We start from the raw sequence: 23981 nt of genomic DNA on the forward strand, positions 1-23981 counted from the left end.
TTTTTCATATCTGTGCCTTTCAGAAGTTCCACAACTATTTTAGCAAAGAATTAACATTTAATACCTAGCTAAGTGGAGAAAAATAAAAAGCAAATATCTTTTATTTCAATATATACAGTGTTTATTAGCATGATGGTCTAATAACGTAAATTGTACCAGAAGTCAATATCAAAATAAGCATTTAATTTCCATTATCTTTAAAACAGCATCATATCTAGTTGCTAATGGGATTAATTATATATGCTGATTGATGGACTATATACTGAGTACTTCTGATATGTTTGATTTATTCTTTGAAAAGAATGAAACAACAGATCTACCAGGAGAACTCTTGTTCGCCACACTCCCATTAACAAGTCACTTTGCACTAGTCAAATATCGGACCTTATGCAGATCATCACAGGCGCACAGTCTAAACATGAATAACTCAGTCTTGTGCACTATTTCACTCATATCCTTTTTCAAGAATTTTTATTTGTTTGGTAATTTGTTTGGCACCTTTGTTTTTCCATCGCAAAACTTCAATAGACCTGACAACATGCAGACTCACACAGCTGATGAGCACAACACATAGCAATGTTCGTTCTGGAAAGGCATCTACTTCTTTGTGGAGGAAAAGCAGGTTTAAGTATCAAACTGTGGAAAGAGTTTGATTGAAATAGCCTCCTGAGTGATTAAAGGCTCAAAAATGTTATTATAAAAATCAGCCAAGCTTAGAGTTTATTTTTTTAAAAATCCAAAAGGCTTTATACTCATTAGATGTCTACCCCAGTGAAACAAACACATGATTAGGTGGCTTGCACCTGTCAGGCAGGTGACAGTGATCTCCTGAGCTGATTATCCTGGGAGAATGTTACACTAATTATATCAAAAAAAGAGCAAAGAGGGTGAAACAACTCTTTGATAACACTGCTTTCATCAGAAATGTCACATGTAGTTACAATGTTTCCAACCTTCTACGTTTGGAGCATCATCCTTAAGAACTGGCTAATAACAAACTGCCCTTAATACTAAACTACTCAAGCAGAGCTCCCTGCAGAACAGTATTTAAGAAGTCACACATAGACAAGAGTTTCCAAACTCTTATAAAATATTCACAAGAATACATCCATTAAAACTATAGTCCTCAGCCTTCCCAGTCTCTGTCCCCTACCACAAAACAGCTGAGGCATCTGGGACACACGGCAGCAATCCTCAAAGGTAGTCTCAGTTCCCAGGAGGGGTGAATCAGAATCTGGTGTTAGATGGAACCAATTTCATCCCACCCCTACTGTTTCCTTCCCTGTGGAGGGCCAGACACTCACGCTACACTCCTGCCCTTTCCACCTCCTCTCACGCCTCTCCCTGGGAGAGAGTTACCCGATTGGTGAATTTGAGAGAAAGAATTTTGGATACGCATAGCTCTGCTCTTTCTTGGAACTGTTTGCAGGGAGTGAACATTCTCTGCTCCTGCGTGTGACAGATTTTTAAAGGGGCCTGTGCCCCACAGATTTTAAGGAGGCCTGTAATGACCAAAAAAAAAAAAAATACATGGCTGAATTGGTAAAATCTGTCTACTTTGCTATTCACTACTAGGAAGATCATTTACTAGTAAATATAAACCATATCCTACAATATCAACTTCATGACTCATAAAGGTGGGTATTTTTAAACCCAATCTGTCTTTTATTTCTCAAATGATTTAGAATCCGGGCAGGAAATGGGAGTTCTCAGTATTGGGCAGCCCAATAACCCCAGTATCTGGGAAGTAATTTGAAAAATCCTCCCATGTGGATTTCAACACACTGTCCTGGGGGCAACTCCATGACCCTAACTGAGAATCACTTCTTTAACTGATTCCTTAAATATTCCTTAGTGGGTCTTTCCACTACTTTTGAAAATCACAATTTATTAACAGTCACCCCACTCTTTCATTCAAGAGTGATTTTTTAAAAAAAAATTATTATTATCTACCCAAAACATAAGGTTGCTATATTCTAGTAGGGTAAGATGAGCAAAGGTTCCCAATTTAGAACAAGCCACATTTTCAGGTCACTTCTCCGGGATAGCTGATGACAGAAACATGGTCATGTCTAGTATGAGCAAGTCTATAACTGCAAAAATTAAAGGGCTATATGGTGAAATCCAAAGTCAAGATAATTCAAAATAAATGAGTGATTTTTTTTCTAGTTTTGAAAGAATCTTATGCAAATGACTTGATTTATTCATTTCACAAATACATATTGGAAACCTAAATATACCATGTCCACTTGAGTTTTCTACTAGAATCTCTGTAGCTACAGAGCAGAATATACCAGCCTTCTCCACAAACCTTCTCCTCCTCCTGCCTCCACTGTATCTGCTAAAGGTGTTTCCATGCTCTAATGATCACAGAGGTTCCGAGAGGTGGAATAGACTTCGATCATTTCCTCTTCTTCACTTTCCATCTCCAAAGGGTCGCTAAGTTGTTTTGTTTTGTTTTCAATTTTACTTAAGCAACATCTTTTACATCCATCTCTTCCTTCCCCTTCCTATGGTCATAAGCTTCATTACTTCATCATCAAGCTCTGGGATAACTTCCTTTCATCTATCCTTTGTCAATCAGCCCTACACACTATTGACAATATAACTAATATATTTTAATTTTCACATTCTTTTTTGCTATTAACCCTTCCATTTTCTCTGAAAAAACATCCCTGAAGTACTGTAATTTTCTTTTGCTCTAACTCTACCAATGTTTCTCTACTACCACATCAAAACTATGTACAGGGACTATGCCTTATCCATCTACTTTTTCTCCATCAACTAAGAGTGTCTGGCATATTGTTAGTTTTCAATATATGTTTGTTGAATGTACCAAATTTCAAATATACATTCCTATTTTTAATAAAACTCTTTATTTTTTCAGTAACTTCCAATTCATCAATTTTGGTAGTTTATTGAAACATTACTATTACTCCAGACTCTAGTAGCTTTAAAAAAAAAACTGCATTCATTCTCCTCTTTTTATGTCTCTTTAGTGGGTAACTTAAAAGAAGTTTCCGTATTACATATTTTGGGAAAGTCTACCCAATTTAACAACACTTTCCAAAAAAAAAATTCAAACTTTTAATTTATTTAAAAATTTTACTCTTAGTATTTATTCATACTCATAATTGCAAAAAATATACACAATGAATGATTTTTATTACACATTTAAAACAAAGGTACAGAAATCAGGCATAGATTGAGAAGCTCTCAGCCTAGTTTTCTTATATGGTAATTATATTGAAATTTGTGTAAATTCTTGGCAAAATGGCTGCCTGAGAGATGTTGTTATGTATGGGATATAGAAAATTCTGACACATTTTGAAGATTTATGAGAGCAGCAAAACAGAACATTTGAAATGTGAACTTTCCTAAAATCTAGGAGGTTTAGTTGGCTTCTCTACACAGTAAAACAGAAATGAGCCTTCCTAGGAACACTGAGGGAACAAGAAATCTTTGTGCCAGCATTGAGGTTAATGTGCTTTCTTCAGAAATAGAAGGATGATTCTAAGAAGTTTTACAAAAATATATAATGTTTTTAAACATTACCTTGGCTGATGAGTCACATAAGACTTTTTCTGAAAAAGCTAGATTTTCCGATCCTTGGAATAGTTCTTTCGGAAATTCATCAATACAAGAGGAAGAATATAGATGTAAGAATCTTTTAAGGAAAAAATGCATTTCTTTTTGGCGCAAAATCAACCCAGAGTTGAAAAGAGATGTGAGAAGTGTATCATCTGGCAAAGAAATTCCAGATCCTGGCTTTGGAGATGCTTAAGGAAGAAAAATATCTTAATTTAGAGTCATGTTAGACAACAGAACAGTCTCAATATTGTCGATATTTGCTCACTAACCACTATCCTTGTATATCCCCCCCTCAGTAGTGGCTGCCCATGATATTCTTCCATTTTATAGCTTATACACTAATGGAATTGCTTCTTGCTGCAGGAAGGAAAGACAATCTTAGAAGCATGTGACGATATTGCTTCAAGTTCCAAGCTTAACAATGCAAAATATTCTCTCTACTATTTAGGGATCTTCCCAAAATGGATCTTAAAGACAAAATTTAGGTGCAGGTAATTTATTTGAAAAGTGATCCAAGGAGCACAAGTGAGAGAAAGGTAAAGTGTGATAGAGAAAAGAAAAGAGCCAGTGAGAGTGAGTGAATGAATGGCTACAGCTATGGACAATGAGGGCTCAGTCCTGCAGGGGACTTGCTGAAAAAAAGATATAGAATTGTCCCATTGAGGGACTGTGGAAGCTGAAATGCTTATCTATCAGTTACCTACGTCCTTAGTTGAAGGTTCTCCTGGATGCGTGAATCCCTGGCACTTCTAGGCTGTCTTGCCTGCTGGCTGGATAAGCCTCAGGAGCTTCAGAGAAAGCCCAGAGCAGGAAAGCAGTAAAACGTGAGTGCTTGACATGGGAAGTGCCGGCAGGTGAATTCCAAGGTGAGCTGAGCTGACATGGGGCAGGGCATCACCCACGTCTGCTGCACCAGCTCATGTCCATTTTCTTCCCCACTTAACTTCCCTTGTTCTTGCCCTCATCACGATGACCCTGTCACCCCTGACCTTTCTGAGTGCTTGTCTGTCCCACTGCTAGCTCCCAATAACTGTGCATAGCCACTCTGTGGCTCAGCCTATTTGCCCTGCTGGCTTCTCCATCACTGGCCCTGACATGGGTCAAACTGTCTTTTCCGACTGTTTGCACTGAGAACACTGGGTCACCAATTCCACGGACACAGATTAAACACAATAATATACATCACTACAAAATCACAAGAGGGACTGATGTGAAGCAGATTATATAGTTTTTTTGGATATCCTTTAGACAGCATCAATGATTAAAAAAAAAAAACCCAACTCCATGGAGTTAGATATCCTTTCTGAAGTCACGCATTTCTTCTATTTCATACTGGATACTGGAACACTCCCTCCTTAAAGCCAAAATTTCATTTTGTTCATTTTATAAGCTGTCACATTGTGATCACTCTGATTCTTAACTGTTTTGAGCCGTGAACTTTGGCAGTCTTGGGAAGCCTCTGGATGCCTCTTCATAATAATGTTTTTAAATACATGAAATAAAATATATGAAATGTCAAAGGAAATCAATTACATTGAAATACTATTCTATCCAAAGATCCATGTATCTCAGGTTAAGAACCCCTAAAATTTTCATCTTCTGGTAAGAGCTCACTCAGAAAGATGTCAAAAGTATTTTATAATTCTAAATAAGAAACATGACTTAAACCAGAATTGGAAAGGAATATATTCTTTCTTAACACATCAAAAACCTACCTAGCAGTTTGCTCATGTTATTAATTCTTTGCAGGTGAATATAGTAGCGCAGTAGAAGAATCCATGTAATATCCACTTTAGTCTGAGTGCTTTTTGTGGAATCTGTGTCGTCATCCACATCATCACTTTGGCAAGAAAATCTACAGCCAGTCTGGAAGACAACTTGGTAGTTATCTGAAAGCAAAAAAAAAAAAATACCACACACACATAAGTTTGTAATACAAATATTATGCTCTCCTTGAAAAATAACTATTATGAAAAAAATAACCACAACTCATAAAGGAAAGACTGACACATGGGAATACATTTAATTAAAAAAATATTTTGCGTCACAAAAGACACTAATCACAAAGTTAGAAGACAAACCACAGACTGAGAAAAGATATGTAGAACATGTATGAATTGCTTTTCTCTAATACGTGTAACACCTTGCACCAATCAATAAGAAAAAGACAAATAGTCCAACAGAAAAGTGGTCAAAGAATTTCAACCGGTAACTCATAGAAGAGGAACTCCAAATGGCCAAAATATTAGCATCACTAAAATTCATAGAAATGCAAATTAAAACGAAATACCATTTCATATCCCTCAGGAATTGACAGACAGTAGAATCTGAAAATAATAAATACTGGTAACAAGGTGAGGAAACCAAAATTCTCATAGACTATTTGTGAGAGCAACATCTTGGGAAAGCAATTTCACAGGATCTAAGAAAATTAAAAATGCAGATACTCACATATGTGTACCAGGAATCTCACACAAGATATTCATGGCAGTGTTGTTTGTAATATCAAAAAAAAATGGAAACAGAAAAATAAACAGAAGTCTATTCATTTGATGGCATTTAAAATGAATTAATTAGATCTATAAGGGAGAAAGTAGTGTGTAGTGTCTCGGGTCAAATTCCAGCTGTACTACTCACTAGAGTGTGACCTTGAACCTCTCTGTGCCTTAGGTCTCTGGGCTTTTGACTTTCTGAATCTTAATTTCCTCATCTTTAAAATGGTCACGATAAGGATGGTTCTAGATAGATCTTGACAACATATACTGAGTTAACAAGCAGGTTCCAGATGACATATAGAGTATAGTACCATTCATATAAATTTGAAAAAAACTCAATGCAATATTTTGTATTATTTATGTACGCACACACACAAACACAATATTTTATTAGGATAGTGGTCCTCTCTGGGGAGGAAGGGAGGGAAGATGAATAGGATCTTCTATGGTTAATGGTCTACATATGTTGTTTTGAGTAATAAGATGAATCACCATGTACTCACCACCCAATTTAGCAGACAGAATATTCCCAGTACTTTTGGAGTACCTTGTAAACCTCTCTCTAATCCCATTTCCTCTTCTCGTTCCAAGCCCATCTCCCTGAAATAATCACTATCTAAAATTTTGTGTTAATAATCCCATAGCTTTCCTTCACCCTTTAATCATATATTATGTATTACATATAATTTAATAAGTAATGCATTGCTAATTTTGTCTTTTTGGAACTTTATAGGGAGAAAATCATATTGCATGTATTTATCTATGATATTCTTTTTTCCACTAAAGATTATGCTTTTAAAATTCATCAAGGCTGAAGCACGTAGCTATAATTCATTGATTTTTAATTGCTATATTGTATTCCATTATATGAATATACCACAATTTATTTATCTGTTCCACTGTTGTTGGACATGTGGATTATTTCTAATTTTTGGTTTCTTGGTTGTGTTTTTGTCTTTGCTATTATGAACAAGGCTGCTATGAATATTTAAGCACATATTGTCTGGTGCATATATGCACAAATTTCCTCATAGTGGGATTACTAGGTTGTTATTTTTCAGGAGTCTTTTGACCAATCTTGCCTTTTGTTCTTCCATATAAATTTTAGAATCAGCTTGTCAAATTCTACAAAATAAAACCTGCTGAAATTGTTACTGAAACTACATTAAATCTATAGATCATTTTGAGAAGACTTGGCATCTTGCAATAATATTGAGTCTTCTTAACTATAAACATGACATGTTTTCTTACCTCTTTCAATAAAATTTTTATTATTTTTTTTGTTTTATAACTTTTGTTAAATTAATCTCTAGATACTTTATACATTTTTGTATAATGTAAATTTTGTAAATGACAACTTTTAAAAATGCATTATCTGTTAAAGGTAGGTAGAAAGAAAATCTCACATTCAGTAATCTTGCTAAGTATTCGTACTGTCTATAAGTTTTGGGAATTTTCCACGTGAATAACCTACAGCTAATGACAGTTTTTTCTTCTTTCCCATTACTTGTACCCCTTATTTCTTATTTATTTTCCTTACTATTGTGCAGGGTAGGACTTCCAGAACAATTTTAAATAGAAGAGTGATAGTAATCTTACTCCTGCTTTTTAATTTTATTTATTTATTTATTTTCCCCCCAAAGCCCCAGTAGATAGTTGCACGTCATAGCTGCACATCCTTCTAGTTGCTGTATGTGGGACGTGGCCTCAGCATGGCCGGAGAAGCGGTGCATCGATGCGCGCCCAGGATCCGAACCCAGGCCGCCAGCAGCGGAGTGCGTGCACTTAACCACTAAGCCACGGGGCCAGCCCTTACTCCTGCTTTTAAAGAAAACAGTTTTAGTATTTGAATATTGAGTATGATAAGTCCAGTCATGTCTTTTTCCCCACTTTAACTTTTTCAAATTAAGGAAATCTGTAATTCCTAGTTTTAAAATCATGAATGGTTGTTGAATTTTATTGAATTTTTATGTACTTTTTGAGTTGATTATTGTTTTTCCCTTTTCATCAGTTAATGTAATGACTTCATTCAATATAATGCTGAGTTATATTTGCGCTTCTGGAAATAATCCAATTTGACATGATGTGTCTTTTAATATGCTATTTTGATCAAAGTTATACATTTGCACGACCAAAAATAAAATTTCCTATCACAAGAGGCAAGCATTTTTAACCATGTCTACTTAAGTGCTTTTAATGGTTAGTTCTGGCTCTTAAAATAATTCCCTTGTAGCACTTTCCTGGATTAACAGTTTCAGAAAATATATGTATTGACTTTTTCCTGTGACAGATGAGGTATTAGCTCACATAACCACTCTTCTTCACTTCCATATTTTATATTTATATCAACATTTTTAGTTCCCCTATTATTTTCATATAAGTCTATCAGTGATGTCCTAAAAGCTCTCTTTTTCTAGTTCTACTGAACTTGGTCAATATCTCTTGATGTCTTACTTTGTAATCTAGTGGCATCTGCATCCCTTCACTTCCTTCCACTTGCCAGGTTTTCTGTCTTCAAAGTCAGTCACATTTACTTTCTGTTCTCTATCCATAATAGACCCTTCTTTGTTTCAACTATAAGTTGAAAATGAATAAATAATGCTTAAGTTGTTATGATTGTATAGGGACTGTTCACCGCAATAACTAAATCTCCTTCACTAAGGGGGAATGTCACAGCCTTGTGACCCACAAAGGATGCAGTTCTTAGCACCAAGATCAAATGGATTGCTTTTACTTATACCAATTTCTCAAAATCATGTCATATTCTAATTGGCTTCAAATTTGGACCATGAACTCTTGAAGAATATTTTTTCTTAGAATTTCTGAATGCATTTTTTTCCTTGTCAAAGCAGCAATATTTGCACTCTTCACTGTCTGCCTAATATCTTCTAGGTTTTAGTCATTCTACTGCTGCCTAGAATCTATCCGTGCTCCTTGAAGACACTCTTGAGATCACAAACTTGCTGTACTAATTTGTATTGATGTATTTGTAAGCTGCTGCATGGCCAGCAACATGAAGGGCTTATTCCTTCCTTCTTTCCTTCCTTCTTTCCTTCCTTCTTTTCTCCCTTCCTCCTTCCCTTCCTTCCTTTTTTTTTTCCTATCTTGCATATACTTCTTTCTTTCTTTCTTTGCAACCTTGTGCAAACCTTGTGGTACATTAGCAAGTAATTTCCATTTAAAAAGTTAATGAAAAGAAAACCATTTGAGTCCTTACAAGGCCCTCCTGCTTGATTGTTTAGTTAAATATATGATTTTGGTTGAAACTCATTTTCCCTTACAACTTGGAAGGCCTTGCTCTACTGCTTTCTAGTATCTATTATTGCTAGTAAGAAGCCTGATGCTAGTCAAATTCTCATTCCTTTGTATTTGACCAATTTTCCTCCTCTGTAATGTTTTTAGTGAACTCCTCACTATTCTTGATTTAAAATTTCATTTTGCCTCTAGGCCTAGGTCTTCTCATTTATGCTGCTTGGAACACAGCAGGCCTTTTCAACTTGAAGACTCGTCTCTCCTTTCAGCCCTGAAAAATATTCTTATATTTATTTCATTGCATAAATAAATTTATTTATTCCCTCCCTCTATCTCTCTCTCTCTCTTCCTCTCCCTCTTTCCCTCCCTCTTCCTCCCCCTACATATGTGGGCATTTGATTTACGAAACGTAACACTGCAGTGTTGTGAAGAAGGCTGGTCTTTTCAACAAAAAGTCCTGGGTTAATTACATATTATATGGAAAAAAATTAATCTTGATTTGGGCCTCACACCATACACAAGAATAGGTTCCAGATGAATTGTTTATCCAAATGTCAAAAATAAAACAAAGATGGTAACACAGGAGGGGATCTTTATGATTTTTGCATAGGAAAAGATTTCTAAAACTGAACACAAGAAGCACAAACCATAAAAGAAAAGATTTATAATTTGGACAACATTAAAGTTATGAACTTTGGATAGTCAAAAGATACCATTTACAGAATAAAAAGGCAAAGCATAGAGTGGGAAAAGATATTAGCAACACAAAATATCTATAAAATGGTCATATCCAGAATACTTAAAGAACCTCTCCATATCTCTAAGAAAAAGACAGAAAATTCCCAAGAAAAATGGGCATGATTCTTGAATAAAGAGTTTCCAAAAAAGACTATGCAAAATCCAATACTCTATATAACAGTGCTCTACCTTATTAGTCACCAAGGTAAATTTTAAATTAAAATTACCTTGGAGAATTTCTTGGCAGTATTCACCGAAGTTGGAAATATGTATACCTATGACCCAGTAACTCCATTCCTTGGCATATACATATAAAAAAATACATGTGCACAAAAATGTAATGTACAATTGTATTCATAGCAGCATTGTTCATGATAACCCTCAAATGTTTATCAAGAGTGGAATCAGGGCTGGCCCAGTTGTGCAGTGGTTGAGTTGGTGCATTCTGCTTTGTGGCCCGGGGTTCCCCAGTTTGGATATCTGGTTTGGATGCTGGGCGTGGACATACTTACCGCTCATCAAGCCATGCTGAGGCAGCGTCCCACATAGAAGAACTAGAAGGACTTACAACTAGGATATACAACTATGCACTGGGGGCTTTGGGGAGAAAAAAGAAAAACAAAAGAGGAAGATTTGGCAACAGATGTTAACTCAGGGCCAATCTTCCTCAAAAGCAAAACAAAACAAAAAAAGAGTGGAATGGATAACAAATTGTGCTATTACATCCAGCAAAAGGATGAATCACACAAACAATGTTGCACAAGAGAAGAAAGACACAAAAGAATATAGACTATATTATTTTGCCTATACAAAATTCAAAATCTGGCAAAACTAATTTAACTGTTAGAAATCAGAAAGCAGAGAGGTTAGCATATGTTAACTAACCTTACTGTGGTTGAGGTCATTTTGCAATATATACATATATCAAATCATTATGCTTACACAATGTTATATGTCCGCTATATCTCAATAAAGCTGAGGAGAAAAAGGGAGGTTGGTAGGGGCTAAAAGGGGGCAAGATGTAGACTTCTTAGGTGCTGGATTTGTTCTGTTTTTGACCCAGGATGGTTATATGGGCATTTCCTTTGTGATATTTAATCAAGCTGTATCTACATGATTTGTGTTCTTTTCCATATTTATATTATAATTCAATAAAACAATTTTGTGGTGACTTCCAGCTTGAAGATTTTCTATGATATTGGTACATCCCCCTCCTCTTGGAAATCATCCCAAAACAACACAGAAAACAAGTAACAAAAACACAAATTCTATTTTCAATAAATCAGGAAAGAGCTAAAACCCCAAACCACAAGACGCGTGGAATTGTACCCAAAGCAGTTGTCATCAAGTAGAGGGTGAAAAGGAGACAGAGGATGATACTAAGATGTAAATCTCAGAAAGAAATAGCAATGTATACTTCCTGATGGTAAGTTGCACATTTTTAAAATAGTATTATGGTGCCAGTTAAGTTGAAGCATCTGGAGACCAATTATTCATAGTTTAAATAAAAAGGAATAGAAAACTTTAAATGTGTATGTGATGAGCTCTTTAAAAGCCAAAAATATTATTTGTTACAGCTTTTCAAATTATAAATGAAAAAGCCAGTGAAGCATCATATAAAGTAAGTTACCATATTATATTGGCTACAGAAATGCACACAAAAGACTAGAGACTAATAAAGTCCTGTGCAGTTGACATTGCTGAATACACATCCTGAGGTCTAAGACCTAAATGCCCTGTTTGCAATAATCTCCACTGGTTGAAAATTCAGTAAACAAAATCGTGGCACTATCCGATGATAAAATAACTTGAATTAAGGACGTAGCTGCAAACATGAAGACTCAGTTAGTAATTCATCCGCAGAATTGTGCTTTTGCCTTAGAAATTCTCAAATCGATAGACATTGCTGGACTTGCAGTTTTGTTTTTATTTGTCTAATAGTATCAGCATCAACTATTCAAAGAAGACTTCCTTTTATGTGAATGATTGGCAATAATGAAAGTGAAATATGCAAAGTGTTGAATAACTTTTTTGAATCCAGTGGTTTATCCTGGAATAACTGTGTTGACATTTGCACTGATGGTGCAAAAGCCATGGTAAATAAAACTGCGGTCCTGAGCACGAATCCAGGAAGGCAGTGACACCAAACCGCACCAGTAGTCCTTGCATTCTTCACTGCCCTGCACTCACAGTAAAATGAATAAATTAATTAAAATGCCAGTTTCACTTAGAATGGCTTTGATGAAGCAGTAAAAGTTAATTTTATTAACTAGTGACCCTTGAGTACACATCTTTTTCATATTCGTGTGATAAAAATGGGAAGCATGCAAAAAATACTTCTGCTGCACAGTGAAGTACAATGGCTGGCTTGAGGAAAAGCATTTGTGTAATTATTTGAGTTGCAAGCTGAATGTGTTGCTTTTTTTTTCCCCAGGGAACACCATTTTCACCTGAAAGAACAACTGACAAGACAGACAAAGTGTTTTCAGACTTAGGCATGTGGCAAACATTCTCTCAAAAATAAAAGTAGTAAGTCTGGCTTCAAGGAAAACAACTGACAGCATTTGCTGCCAGTGATAAAAATTCAAGTTTTTAAGTAAAAATTTAGAATTTTGGAAAATTTGTATGTGCCACCATGGGCTTCCCAATACTTAGACTTTTCTGATAAGAATGATGTTGATATTTTTAAAATTCGATTTTCAAAAATTGTCCAATGTATTGTAGTAACATTTGGAAGTTCTGCATAACCCAGGGAATCACCATTTTCTAAATGTCTAAAGCACGATGTTATAAAATCATGCATGAGTAAAAGATACATTCAAAGTGAAAAATAGACTAATGTATTTTAATGTAATAGAGTACAAAAAGCTCAACGATATTGTTTCATTGAGAACTAATCTTTAAGAAACTACCACTTATCCAATGTTGGTTTGGTATCAAAGAATATCTACAATTATCTGAAAAGGCTCTTAAAGTAATCCTCCATTTTCTCACTACATGTCTGTGTGAGGCTGGATTTTCTTTACATATTTCAACCAAAACGTTATATTCTAACAGATTAACGGCAGAAGTAGGTATGTGAGTCCAGCTATCTTTTATTAAGTCAGACATTAAAGAGATTTTTAATATGTTGTTTATGTTAACTTATACTGGGTTTATTACTATTCTTTTAAAATTAATTAATAAACTTTAATTTTTGTTTTAATTTGTAACATAACTTTATTTCTTCTATAACAATAGAATTGTCTAATTTTTTTTACCTATTCTGAAGTAAACTTGGGTAAACTACATTTTTCCCCCAAAATTATAAATTTTATAAAGGTCTTCAAATTTATTGGCTTAAACAAAAAAAAAATCTCTAGTAATTTCTCAATATCAGTGATTACTTTCCTCTTATCATTTACCATTTGTGGGGTTCTTTCCCTGTAATTAATTTTCCTAAATAAGTAGGCTAATAGCTTATTGGTTTTTTCCCTGAAATTACAACTTTTTGATTTTATTGTTTTTGTTTCCTAATTTACTATATATCTATGGAAAATTATACAAAATAGTGTCAAACATACCTCTCATATCAATTAATTTCAATTGACTAAAGTTTCCTATTACCAAAACAAAAATTATCAGGTTTTAAAACAAAGAAAATCCAGCTCTATGTTCAATGTAAGAGACATATTCAAAATAAAATTATTTAGAAAGGTTGAAAATTAAAGGATGAGCAAATGTGTACTAGGAAAACATAGACCAAAAAAAAGCAATATTTGTGAACCTAGTATCAGACAAGGTAGAATTCCAGACAAAAAGTACTAAGTGAAACAAAAGTGGAAATTTTATAATGTTACAGGGTGTAATTCACAATCAAGATATAATAGTTAAGAGTATTCTGACTCTAAGTAACATAATATCAACAATTAAAAAAAACTACATATATAAGAAAAGAAACAGAATTCTATCAGTAGTGGGAGACCCTTATTCACCTTCATTCACCCCTCTGGATGTGTCAAGCTACAGTCCATGGGCCAAACAAATCAGGCCCACACAAGGTATGTATGACCCAGGAGCTAAAAACGGTTTTCATATTTTTAAGTAGTCGAAAAACATCAAAAAAAGAATAATATTTTGTGGTATGTGAAAGTTATTTGAAATTTAAATGTCCATGTCCATAAGGAAAGTTTTGATGGAACACAGACACACTCATTCATTTACATTTGTCTATGGTTCCTTTCACACTAAAACAGCAGAGCTGAATAGTCCCAACAGACCACCAAGCCTAAAATATTTGCTATCTGGCACTTTACAGAAAACATTTGTTAACCCTGACTCTGCTTATGAATGATCCAGTGGAGAAAAACATCTAAAGATAATAAAGCATCAATAACCTCCATACCCAAAAACAACAACCAGTAGAAATATAATGAAACAAATTTACAATACCAATAAAAAGATAAAATATCTAGAAATAAACCTAACAAGAACCACAAGATCTATTTGAAGAAAATGTTAAAACACTCCAAAGGGACTAACAGAAATTTTTAAAAATAAGAGGAACTAAAAAACATAGGACATAAAATATACAATATTTTTTGTTAAAATGACTCAATAACATAAAAATGTAAGTTATTTCTAAGTTAATGTCTAGATGTAATGCAACTCCCATAAAAATACGAGTTTTTTTTAACTTAGACAAGCTGCTTCTAAAGTGAAAAAAACAAAAGACAATTTCGAAAAGAAAAAGTAATGAGTGGGGAATTACCCTAATAGATACTAAATATATTTTAAGGCTATGATAATTAAAACAAAGTGGTATTGAAGGCCGAATAGAGAGAGCAATAGAAAACGAATAAAAAGTACAGAAATAGAGTAGCCATCTGGAAAATCTAAATTTATATCCATTTGTCATTCTTTGCCTATTCCAAATAGATTTACATAAATTATTAAAAGAGTCTATGGGAAAACTCATTTACAGTCTCAGAGCAGGGACTAGACCCTTCTAACTATGGCACAAATCCAGAAGTTATCAAAGAAAAAATTAATAATTTATACTATTTAGAAATAAAATTTTCTTCAAGGTGCAGAACCACCATAAACATGTTAAATAACAACTGATGATTGGAAAAATATATTTGCAAATAATATCACAGTTAAAAGGTTGATTTCTATAATAAAGGGCTTCTACAAATACTTGGAAAAAAGGTGGAAAAAAAAAAAACCTCAAGAAAAAAACGAGCAAAGATTATGGGCAGAAAGTTCACACAAAAGATGCTTAAGCTTAGTCCTAGTAAAAAATGTGCAAATTAAAATTAAATCTTTTCCCCCCTGCCATATTGACAAAGGTTTAAAAAAATGTTTATAATATACCAGTGTCAGCAAGTGTGTAGGGAAAAAAGACCTTTTATTAATTGCTAGCAGGAGTACAAAATGGCATAACCTTTATGAAAGGCATTTGGCAAAGTTTACCAAAATTACAAATGAATCTACTCTTTGATCCAGAAATGTCCCTTACGCGAATTGACCCAATATAGATACTAGCTTATGTATTGCATTATATATATAAAACAATGTATATCTATATATGTACATATTATTAAAAAACAATAAAAAAGAAGCTATGTATTTATTTGAAAAAAATGCCATTAGATACCCTTATATCAAGTTGAAGAAGAAAAAAGAATAAGAAGCATAACTGTATGTACTAATATTTATACCATTTTTTGCATTTTTTTTGTGTGTGTGAGGCAGATCGGCCCTGAGCTAACATCTGCCAATGTTAGCTCTTTTTGCTGAGGAAGACTGGCCCTGGGCCAACATCTGTGCCCATCTTCCTCCACTTTATATGGGACGCTGCCACAGCATGGCCCGACAAGTGGTGCATCAGTGCACACCAGGGATCCAAACCAGCGAACCCCAGGCCGCCGCAGCGGACCACACGCACTTAACCGCTTGCGCCACTGGGCCAGCCCCCATTTTTTTATTTTTTAAGGGAAAAATATATCAGTGTATTAGTGTATGCACCAGATTGGTTCACTCAACATCCATCCTAATCTCTGAACGTGCTTTCCTGTATTGAAGAAGTTACAAAGATAAAAATCACGTTTCTGAGATTTCCTTGCTGCTAGGGCCCCTGGTGGGATTAGGTATCATGAATTCAGTGCATTCATGCGAGCCGTGAAGTTGGAACCGTGCTAGGTGGTGCAGGAGACAGATTCAAGGCATCTTTTGCTGATGTGGATTCTGGCAGAGGCGGTGTGTTTCTTGAGACTGCAGCTAGAGCACAGGCTTCCTATTTTGCAGGCAGATTCCTGATTCTACAGCTTTATGCTATAATCTAAATGTTTGTGTCCCCCAAATCCATATGTTGAAATCCCAACCCCCAATGTGATGGTATTAGAAGGTGGGGCCTTTGGCAGCTGCTTAGCTCATGAGGGTAGAGCCCTCATGATGGGATTAGTGCCTTAGAAAAGAGGCTCCAGAGAGCTCCCTAGCCTCTTCCACCTTGTGAGGACACAGTGAGAGGGCAGAATCTATGCACCAGAAAGCAGGCCCTCACTAGACACTGAATCTACTGGCGCCCTGATCTTGGACTTCTGGCTGCCAAGCTTGTGAGAAATAAATTTCTGTTGTTTATAAGGTACCTAGTCTGTGGTATTTTGTCATAGCAGTGAGAACAGACTAAGACACTTTATAAAACAAAACAAAAACCTGCAGTTCCCTTCAGGACCCAGTTACATGTGGCTTAGGCATTTCTGGACGCCCAACCCAGAATTTGTTCCTTTGCCCTCACAGGGATTTTGAAAGTCCTTTAATTAATCTCCTTCTGCTTAAATAAATTGGAGTCAATTCCGTCCTCTATAACAGAACCTTGACAGTTTGTGTAAGCATGTAATATCTCTGGTAGAGAACGCAAGAAACCAACTATAATAGGCACAATAATGGTTCCCTAAAGATGTCCATGTCCTAATCCCCAGAACCTATGAATATGTTAGGGTACAGGGAAAAGGAGAATTAAGGTTGCAGATGGAATTAAGATTGCTTATGTCCCTTGAGATGGGGAGATCATCCTGGGTCATCCACGTGGGTCCAATGTAATCATAGGGATCCTTATAGGTAGAAAAGGGAAGAGAAGAGTAAAAGCGTCAGTCAGGGAGCTTTGAAGATGGTACACTGCTGGCTTGGAAGATTGAGGAAGGGGCCACGAGCCAAGAAACTCAGGTGGCCTCTAGAAGCTGTAAAAGGCAAGGACACAGACTCCCACCTAGAGCCTCCAGAGGAAGGTAGCTCTGCTGACACCTTAATTTTAGCCCAGTGAGACCCATTTTGGGTTTCTGACCTCCAGAACTACAAGATAATACATTTGTGTTGTTTTAAGGTACTAAATTTGTGGTTAATTGTTACAGCAGGATTAGGACGTTAATATACTGATGATACTGATTGCCCCTAGGGAGGAGAACTGAGTCACTTGCAGAGAAGATGGAAGGGAGACTTTCTCTCCACACCCTTTCATGCCTTTTGAGTTTCGATTCTTGAGAATAAATTACTTATGCAAAAAATTGAACTAAATTAAAAGAAATAAAAAGCCTCTATACATGTTTGACCAATGTCGTCTGGTCTTTAACGTCACAGAAGAAAATTAAGACCAGTTCAATTTTCATTCCTTTGTAGAAGGTCTGCTTTTTCTGACTAAATGCTTAACAATTATTTTCTTTCTCTTTATAATCCACAAGTGTGGCCAGAATTTGTCCAGGTAGAGTCTGTACTATTAGAATCTATACTATCTTCAGAAGAATGTGGGCGGTGGGCAGAGAGTCCCTCATGCCCTGCATTGAGGAGTATCTCTTTGAATAGTCTCCCACTAACCCCAGCCAGAGCTCCAAGGGTTTCACTGGATCTGGGCCAGTATTTATGCTAATTGCCCTGCATCATTCAGGTGATGTGAATTCCAACCTTACAATCTAAGGTGGATTTCTGACTTCTCCCACGTGGCTCCTTTTTGACCGTGACTGTGGACATTATGTTTCTCTACATCTACTCGGGTCAGTGGGCTGTGTATTTCTAGTCCTCAATTCCTGGACAAGTCCACTCTGAACCCCAGTTTTATGCAGTTAGCTGGTTCTGACTTTCCCTACCTGCGGGGCCCCCTTTCCAGATCCCCTCTCTGATGAGCCATTCACGTCCCAGCCCCAGCTGTTCCCTCTCCAGTGAGGTCGCAGCTTCAGCCCTGCTTATAAATCCCCCATTTTACCTTGGTAATGTGGGATTTCCTTTTCCTGGTTTCATGCTCAGCTATAAATTACAACAATGTGGGTTCTATTTTATCCAGCCTTGTTATGTGTTTGGATTGGGAAGGGCAGAAGCATCTTTCATGTCAGCTCAGTCCAACAGGTTGACCAGAAGCATCAATTCTGCATTTTGATTTCCTGGTGCTACTTTCTTATCATACCCAACACAATGATTGAGGGCACAGCCTTTAGGATTGCATAGACTGTGGTTTGGATTAGCAGTGCAATATTACCCAACTTACACAACCTCTCTGAGTACCTTGCCTCATTTAATAAATGTGGGTAACAACACTTTCACAGAATTTTCCTAAAAGATAAGTGAAATCACATAAGAAAGCATTAGCACATAGTATCAGGGGCCACTCGCCCCACTGTTATCTGGCACCTTCTGTCATTGTGTCAGTCTTTGACTGCTTGGGCCCTGCCAAGGATACCAAACAATCTTGTTACATTTCCTTTTGTTCCCTGAAGGGTCAATCTTCCTCTGGATAGCATTTAGGAAGTCTTTAGGATAGCATTCCATTGTGCTCCTTTGGCAATGTTTTCTCACCTGTGTGATCTGTTGTTTCTTAATTTCCATTGTTGACTTTACCTAGAATAAAGAGAGTCTCTTCATATCTAGTGTCTGAGAATAGAGTGGAGAATGTATGCTCTGCTCCTGGTCATGGTACTGTCCCTCTCAGATTTAAGTGATCAATGTGCAAAGCTGTGAGTGGCATTTCTGGACTCTTGCAGGCATTGGACCAGGACAGCTCTGCTTCACTGAGGATGGTTCTCATCATCCCAATTGTCTCAATAGCTAATACTCTGAACTGATACAGAGAGTATGCGCACACGCATACCCACGCACAAACATCACTGTTGCTAGCATGAATAATTTTCCCCATTCCCACCTGTAAGTGGGGTAATTATCTGGGATTTGAGGATGTAATGCTCCCCCCTAGTTCCCCTCTACTATGGGGAATTGTGTCTTGGAGGAACAGAAGAAATCAAGATAGTAGTAAAGGAATGTCATCCCAGTTCTTAGTTGTTTTCAGTCTGTGTCTCTGAACTAGGGTCAGGCAGTAAGGGAGGGATAAATCATGTTATTTTCAGACTGGAAGGTTTTCTCTGTTTCAAGAGGCAAAGCATATATTAAGGGTCAGTTGTGATTCTCAGTTCTGCTCCATAGATCTCTTTTTATATACTGACAGTAGGTTACCAACATTAGTTTTTAGCATGACAAACATTTATACTTTTCTGTATATCATGTGTATTTAGTTATGAAAGGCTGCAACCAGGACCACTAATCTGAAATGTCACTTTTAATTCAAAATGTCTTATAGAATTTAATGATTTTTATCCTAGCTGAATTTGTTATTAAGCCCACAGGAAAGTCAAGACAAAATTTGAATATTTGAATATAACTGGGCCCAAAGTAGGCATCTAATAAATGTTTTTTGCATTGACTCTAAATATGGTCCCATATTGCCAGTACCATCATTTCAGGGTCTCTATTCCTACAAGACAACGTAGAGGAAACCTCAAGAAATTGGACCAGCTGCATCACTAAGTTCTCTTTTTGTCCTACAGATATCGTACAATTGCTCTCTGCTTCTGGCAAGATTATCTATATTCCATCCTCCACACATGACTAGTCTATTCTGTCATCATGCTTCTCTGATCATCAATGGCTCTGTTGAGAAAATGTGCTTCCCCTCCTCTCTGGTACCCTATGTCTCTAGTACATTTATGTCTGACCCATAATATATTTCTCCCAGAAAAAAAGTTCCTAATTAACTCCTATGCCCGTCTTGCCCATGTGCAGCTCCCCTCAGAAGGTATACGTTTAGCTTAAGATACATTAATCTGCCTTTATTAATATGGTCCTCTTAAAAGATGCATTTATATAATTTTAAGTGTATGCCTGTTCTGATTGCCAATGACTGTAAGCTCATGGAAGGTGAGACCCACTTCCTTGATGTGTTCTGTGACTCCTCCTCCTTTCTGGATAGAAATATCTGGATACAAATATTGCGTGCTCTGCACACAATAACAATGTATATTGTTCACCACCTCGTATACAGATCAATGCTAGTGTTGTTTAAAGCTAAGATTACTGAGGAAGTTTTCTCCTGGATGCTAATTTATGCTAATACAAGGAAAATCAAACAAGTTTTATTTGTTGTTGTTGCCCTTTAGCAATTCATTATAACATGAGCCTCCTTGCCATCTGGGTATTTGCGGCAGTCAGGTGGGGATTCAGAACCCCCTTCCTACCCAAATACTGAAGTGAGGGAAATCATCAACATGAATTAATTATCACTCTGGTAGGAAAAGACTGGAGGGAAAAATTATTATTCTTAAGGCAAGGAAAAATGTAAAATGTATTGAACTTTAAAATTTGGTAATTTCAAATTACTATTTTGGTAAAATAGCAAAGAAGGGCTAATGGTACTAAACGGAAACTGAAAATTGGAACATGCTATGAAAAACACTGAAATAGAAAAAGAAAGCATATTCTAGTACTAAGCAGAGCTGAGATGAAGACTACTTGCTCAACTGATCAACTAATATCATCTGGTTAGGCGAGGCCATTCCCCATTGTGTGCCCATGGGTGACATCATTAATTGATCACAGCAGCACCTTTTCTTGTCTCCCCATATGCGGTTTCAGTATTCTTCTCAGGTAGCCACTACCCACAGACTGAACTTGTCCTATGTGACAGTTTGGCATTCAGCATACATTCACATCTCTCTTCTTCCTCTACAGGCAGAGCGTATTTCCCTGCTTCACTGATATTGGACTTGGCCATATGACTTGCTATGACCAATGGGATGTAATGTGAAGAGACGCCTTGAGTGTGCTTCTGCGATTTGTCTTGGCTCTTTTGCTCTGGTATGTACCATTAGAAGAACGTGCCCTATAGCCACTGCCTCTCAGCCTGGGCCTCATAACAAATGTACATGGAGTACACCTGAACTCAACCTGCGGCCTGAAGCAGAACACACGAGACGAGGATGTGAACGAGTTCTTCTTCTCATAAGCTGCTGAGTTTTAGAGTCATTTTGTATACAGCATAACTTTGGCAATAACTGATTAATAGAGCATTTTAGATGAAAGTTGCTTGTTATCCCTGTCCTAAAAACTGAAAAAGTATGAAAACGTCTAGGTTAAAGTAGACACATCTTTCAGAAGTAATAAGGGGCCAGTATGAAAAGGAAATAGAAATGTTGGAACTTTGAATCATAGTCTTAAAATTTTCAGATTTTAGTCTTATCCATAAATAAATCTAATTCCCTCAGTCTACAGATTAGGACAATGACTTTGACAGAAATAAAATGGTTTGACAGGATCAGGGTATAAATTGAAATCTTTTCATTATTAATACTGCACTCTCTCTATAGCAAAACAATAATGTGTGCTTCTAAGAGGACCACATTGCTGTCATTCTGCACCAGGGAGAATTGAGCTGCCAGGCAGGAGCAAGAGAAAGAAACAGTGACCAGCCCCCACTGGCTGCTGGGCTGCCAGACTGCCCCTCTTTGTCCCCAGAGAGCCCATCTATGGGGACTCTAAGCAAGACCAAGTACCTGGTCTGGGGTCCAGGCCATAGCCCAGAAATCTGATGAAGCAAAATCCCACCGGATTGAAGGCAATAAAAATAAGAAAACACACCTTAGCATAAAAATTCCACCTAATGGTTTGACCTCGGGCAAATATTTTTAGGTTGGAAAATAGTCTGGACCACCTATTCTTCAGGAAAGAACCAAGAAATGGGATAGTTTCAGACACTGGCTCTTCGGCTAAGGGTGAGAACACTTCAGCAAAGAAAGATGCTGCCTACAGATGTGATTCCAGAGGCCTTAGGAAGACCACTCCCACCCCCATCAGGTTAAAGTCAACACTCTTCATCCCCTTTGGGTCAATGCTCACATAGCGCCAAGAAAAATTAGATATTGTTGCTACTGAAATGTCCGTCTGAAAGTCAGATTCTAGAACCTCACTTCCTAAAACCTATCCAAGAAGCACTCAACAAATATTTTTCAAATGAATGAATGGACGAACACTTAAATGAATGTTAAATATTTATGTTACTGCTGCTCTGACTTAGAGGTTTATATTATAGTTTACTAATAAAGGAGTCATAAATAAATAGTAGTGAGGTCAAGTTTAAATTCTGCTCAACTCTCATTCATTAATTCATTTAACAAATATTAATATTGAATGCCTCCTATGTGCAAGCAATGTGTGATTTTCTGTAGATAGAGCAGCAAATCAAATAGATAAAGTCCCTGTCCTCAGGAAGCTGATGAGAATTTAATGAGAGAAAGAGCTCAAATACGCATACCCACATGCACACACACACACACAAATATAAAATAACTAAGAAAAAGAACTGGGAGCTATATGAGAGTGTGAAAGTGAGTACACATTTTAGAGGATCAGAAAAGGTCCCTTAAGTAAATATTCCCAAAAGGTCTCATTTGATATGTGTGAACTGGAAAATAAACAGATATAAAGAAATACCATTTTTTCACAGAGCCCTGCATCTGAATGCAGCAGCTGACTAACATGTATGTATGTACAGAGAGCTGAGTTCCCTTTGTCTTCACAGCTAGGCCCTAAGACCCCTATCTTCTCCCAGAGGGCCCCCTAAACCATTATCCTCTCTAAGCTAAAACGCAAAAAATCACTACAATTAAATCTCTGAGGGCCGGCCCCGTGGCTTAGCGGTTAAGTGCGCGTGCTCCGCTGCTGGCGGCCCGGGTTCAGATCCCGGCCCGGGTTCACACCGATGCACCGCTTCTCCGGCCATGCTGAGGCCATATCCCACATACAGCAACTAGAAGGATGCGCAATTACAACATACAACTATCTACTGGGGCTTTGGGGGAAAAAAGGAGGAGGATTGGCAATAGATGTTAGCTCAGAGCCAGTCTTCCTCAGCAAAAAGAGGAGGATTAGCATGGATGTTAGCTCAGGGCTGATCTTCCTCACAAAAAAAAAAAAAAAACCTCCGAGATTTGATTACAAATTATATATATCAGGATTTTATAAAATGCCTAGACATTCAAACATACCAAGTAAATAATCTGTGTATGAAGACAAAAGATCCACAATGGCAAATTCGGGGATATTTGATAACGCCCCTTGGCTAACTTTTTCAGTTCGAGCATTCCTCTTTCCGATAAGTAGGTTAATTGCCAGCACAGCTTCACTGACCTAAAATTAATGCATAATTAGAATCGATAAATGTAAGCTTTCTAATTCATAGATTATTCATTAGGTAAATAGTGTGAAAAAGTAAATTGATAAAATAATATCCAATACACATTAGAAGATAAAAAAAGACAACCTGAAAAACAATATGTGATCCGCAACGTGTAGTATATACCACAATAAGACAAATCATGACTGTTGACAATTTAATTAATGTGTAAGTCACTTTAAATAGGCCACCTCACCTGGCTATGACAGATATCTGTCAAAACGTCAAAGATGTGCACGTGTGCAACTGTCAATATTTTCACTAAAGAAAAGTTGAAACAAACAAAGCCAGGTCTGGCTAATAGAGATTAAAAACACTACACATACAAAGAGTATTTCTAATCTTCCCAAAGAAACACCATTGACACAAATCCCCCGAAA

General features: G+C 36.6%; 1 protein-coding gene across 6 annotated transcripts in view; it reads right to left on the bottom strand.

Moving 5' to 3' along the window:
- Positions 1-23981, bottom strand: part of CFAP54 (cilia and flagella associated protein 54) — a 289887-nt gene that overhangs the window by 49533 nt on the left and 216373 nt on the right. For 5 of the 6 annotated variants that reach the window (XM_087449073.1, XM_087449072.1, XM_014780106.2 and 2 more), the window contains 3 exons: positions 23414-23555; positions 5307-5480; positions 3556-3779 (listed from right to left, as the gene is read on the bottom strand). In XM_087449073.1, coding sequence (XP_087305199.1) covers positions 3556-3779; positions 5307-5480; positions 23414-23555 — 540 coding nt within the window. Of the gene's footprint in view, positions 1-1895; positions 1908-3555; positions 3780-5306; positions 5481-23413; positions 23556-23981 lie in introns of all 6 variants that reach the window. The other variant, XM_087449071.1, reaches the window with a different exon arrangement.

Source organism: Ceratotherium simum, chromosome 25 (assembly GCF_057802395.1).
Source record: "Ceratotherium simum simum isolate JZ-2026a chromosome 25, ASM5780239v1, whole genome shotgun sequence".
Lineage (NCBI taxonomy): Eukaryota > Metazoa > Chordata > Mammalia > Perissodactyla > Rhinocerotidae > Ceratotherium > Ceratotherium simum.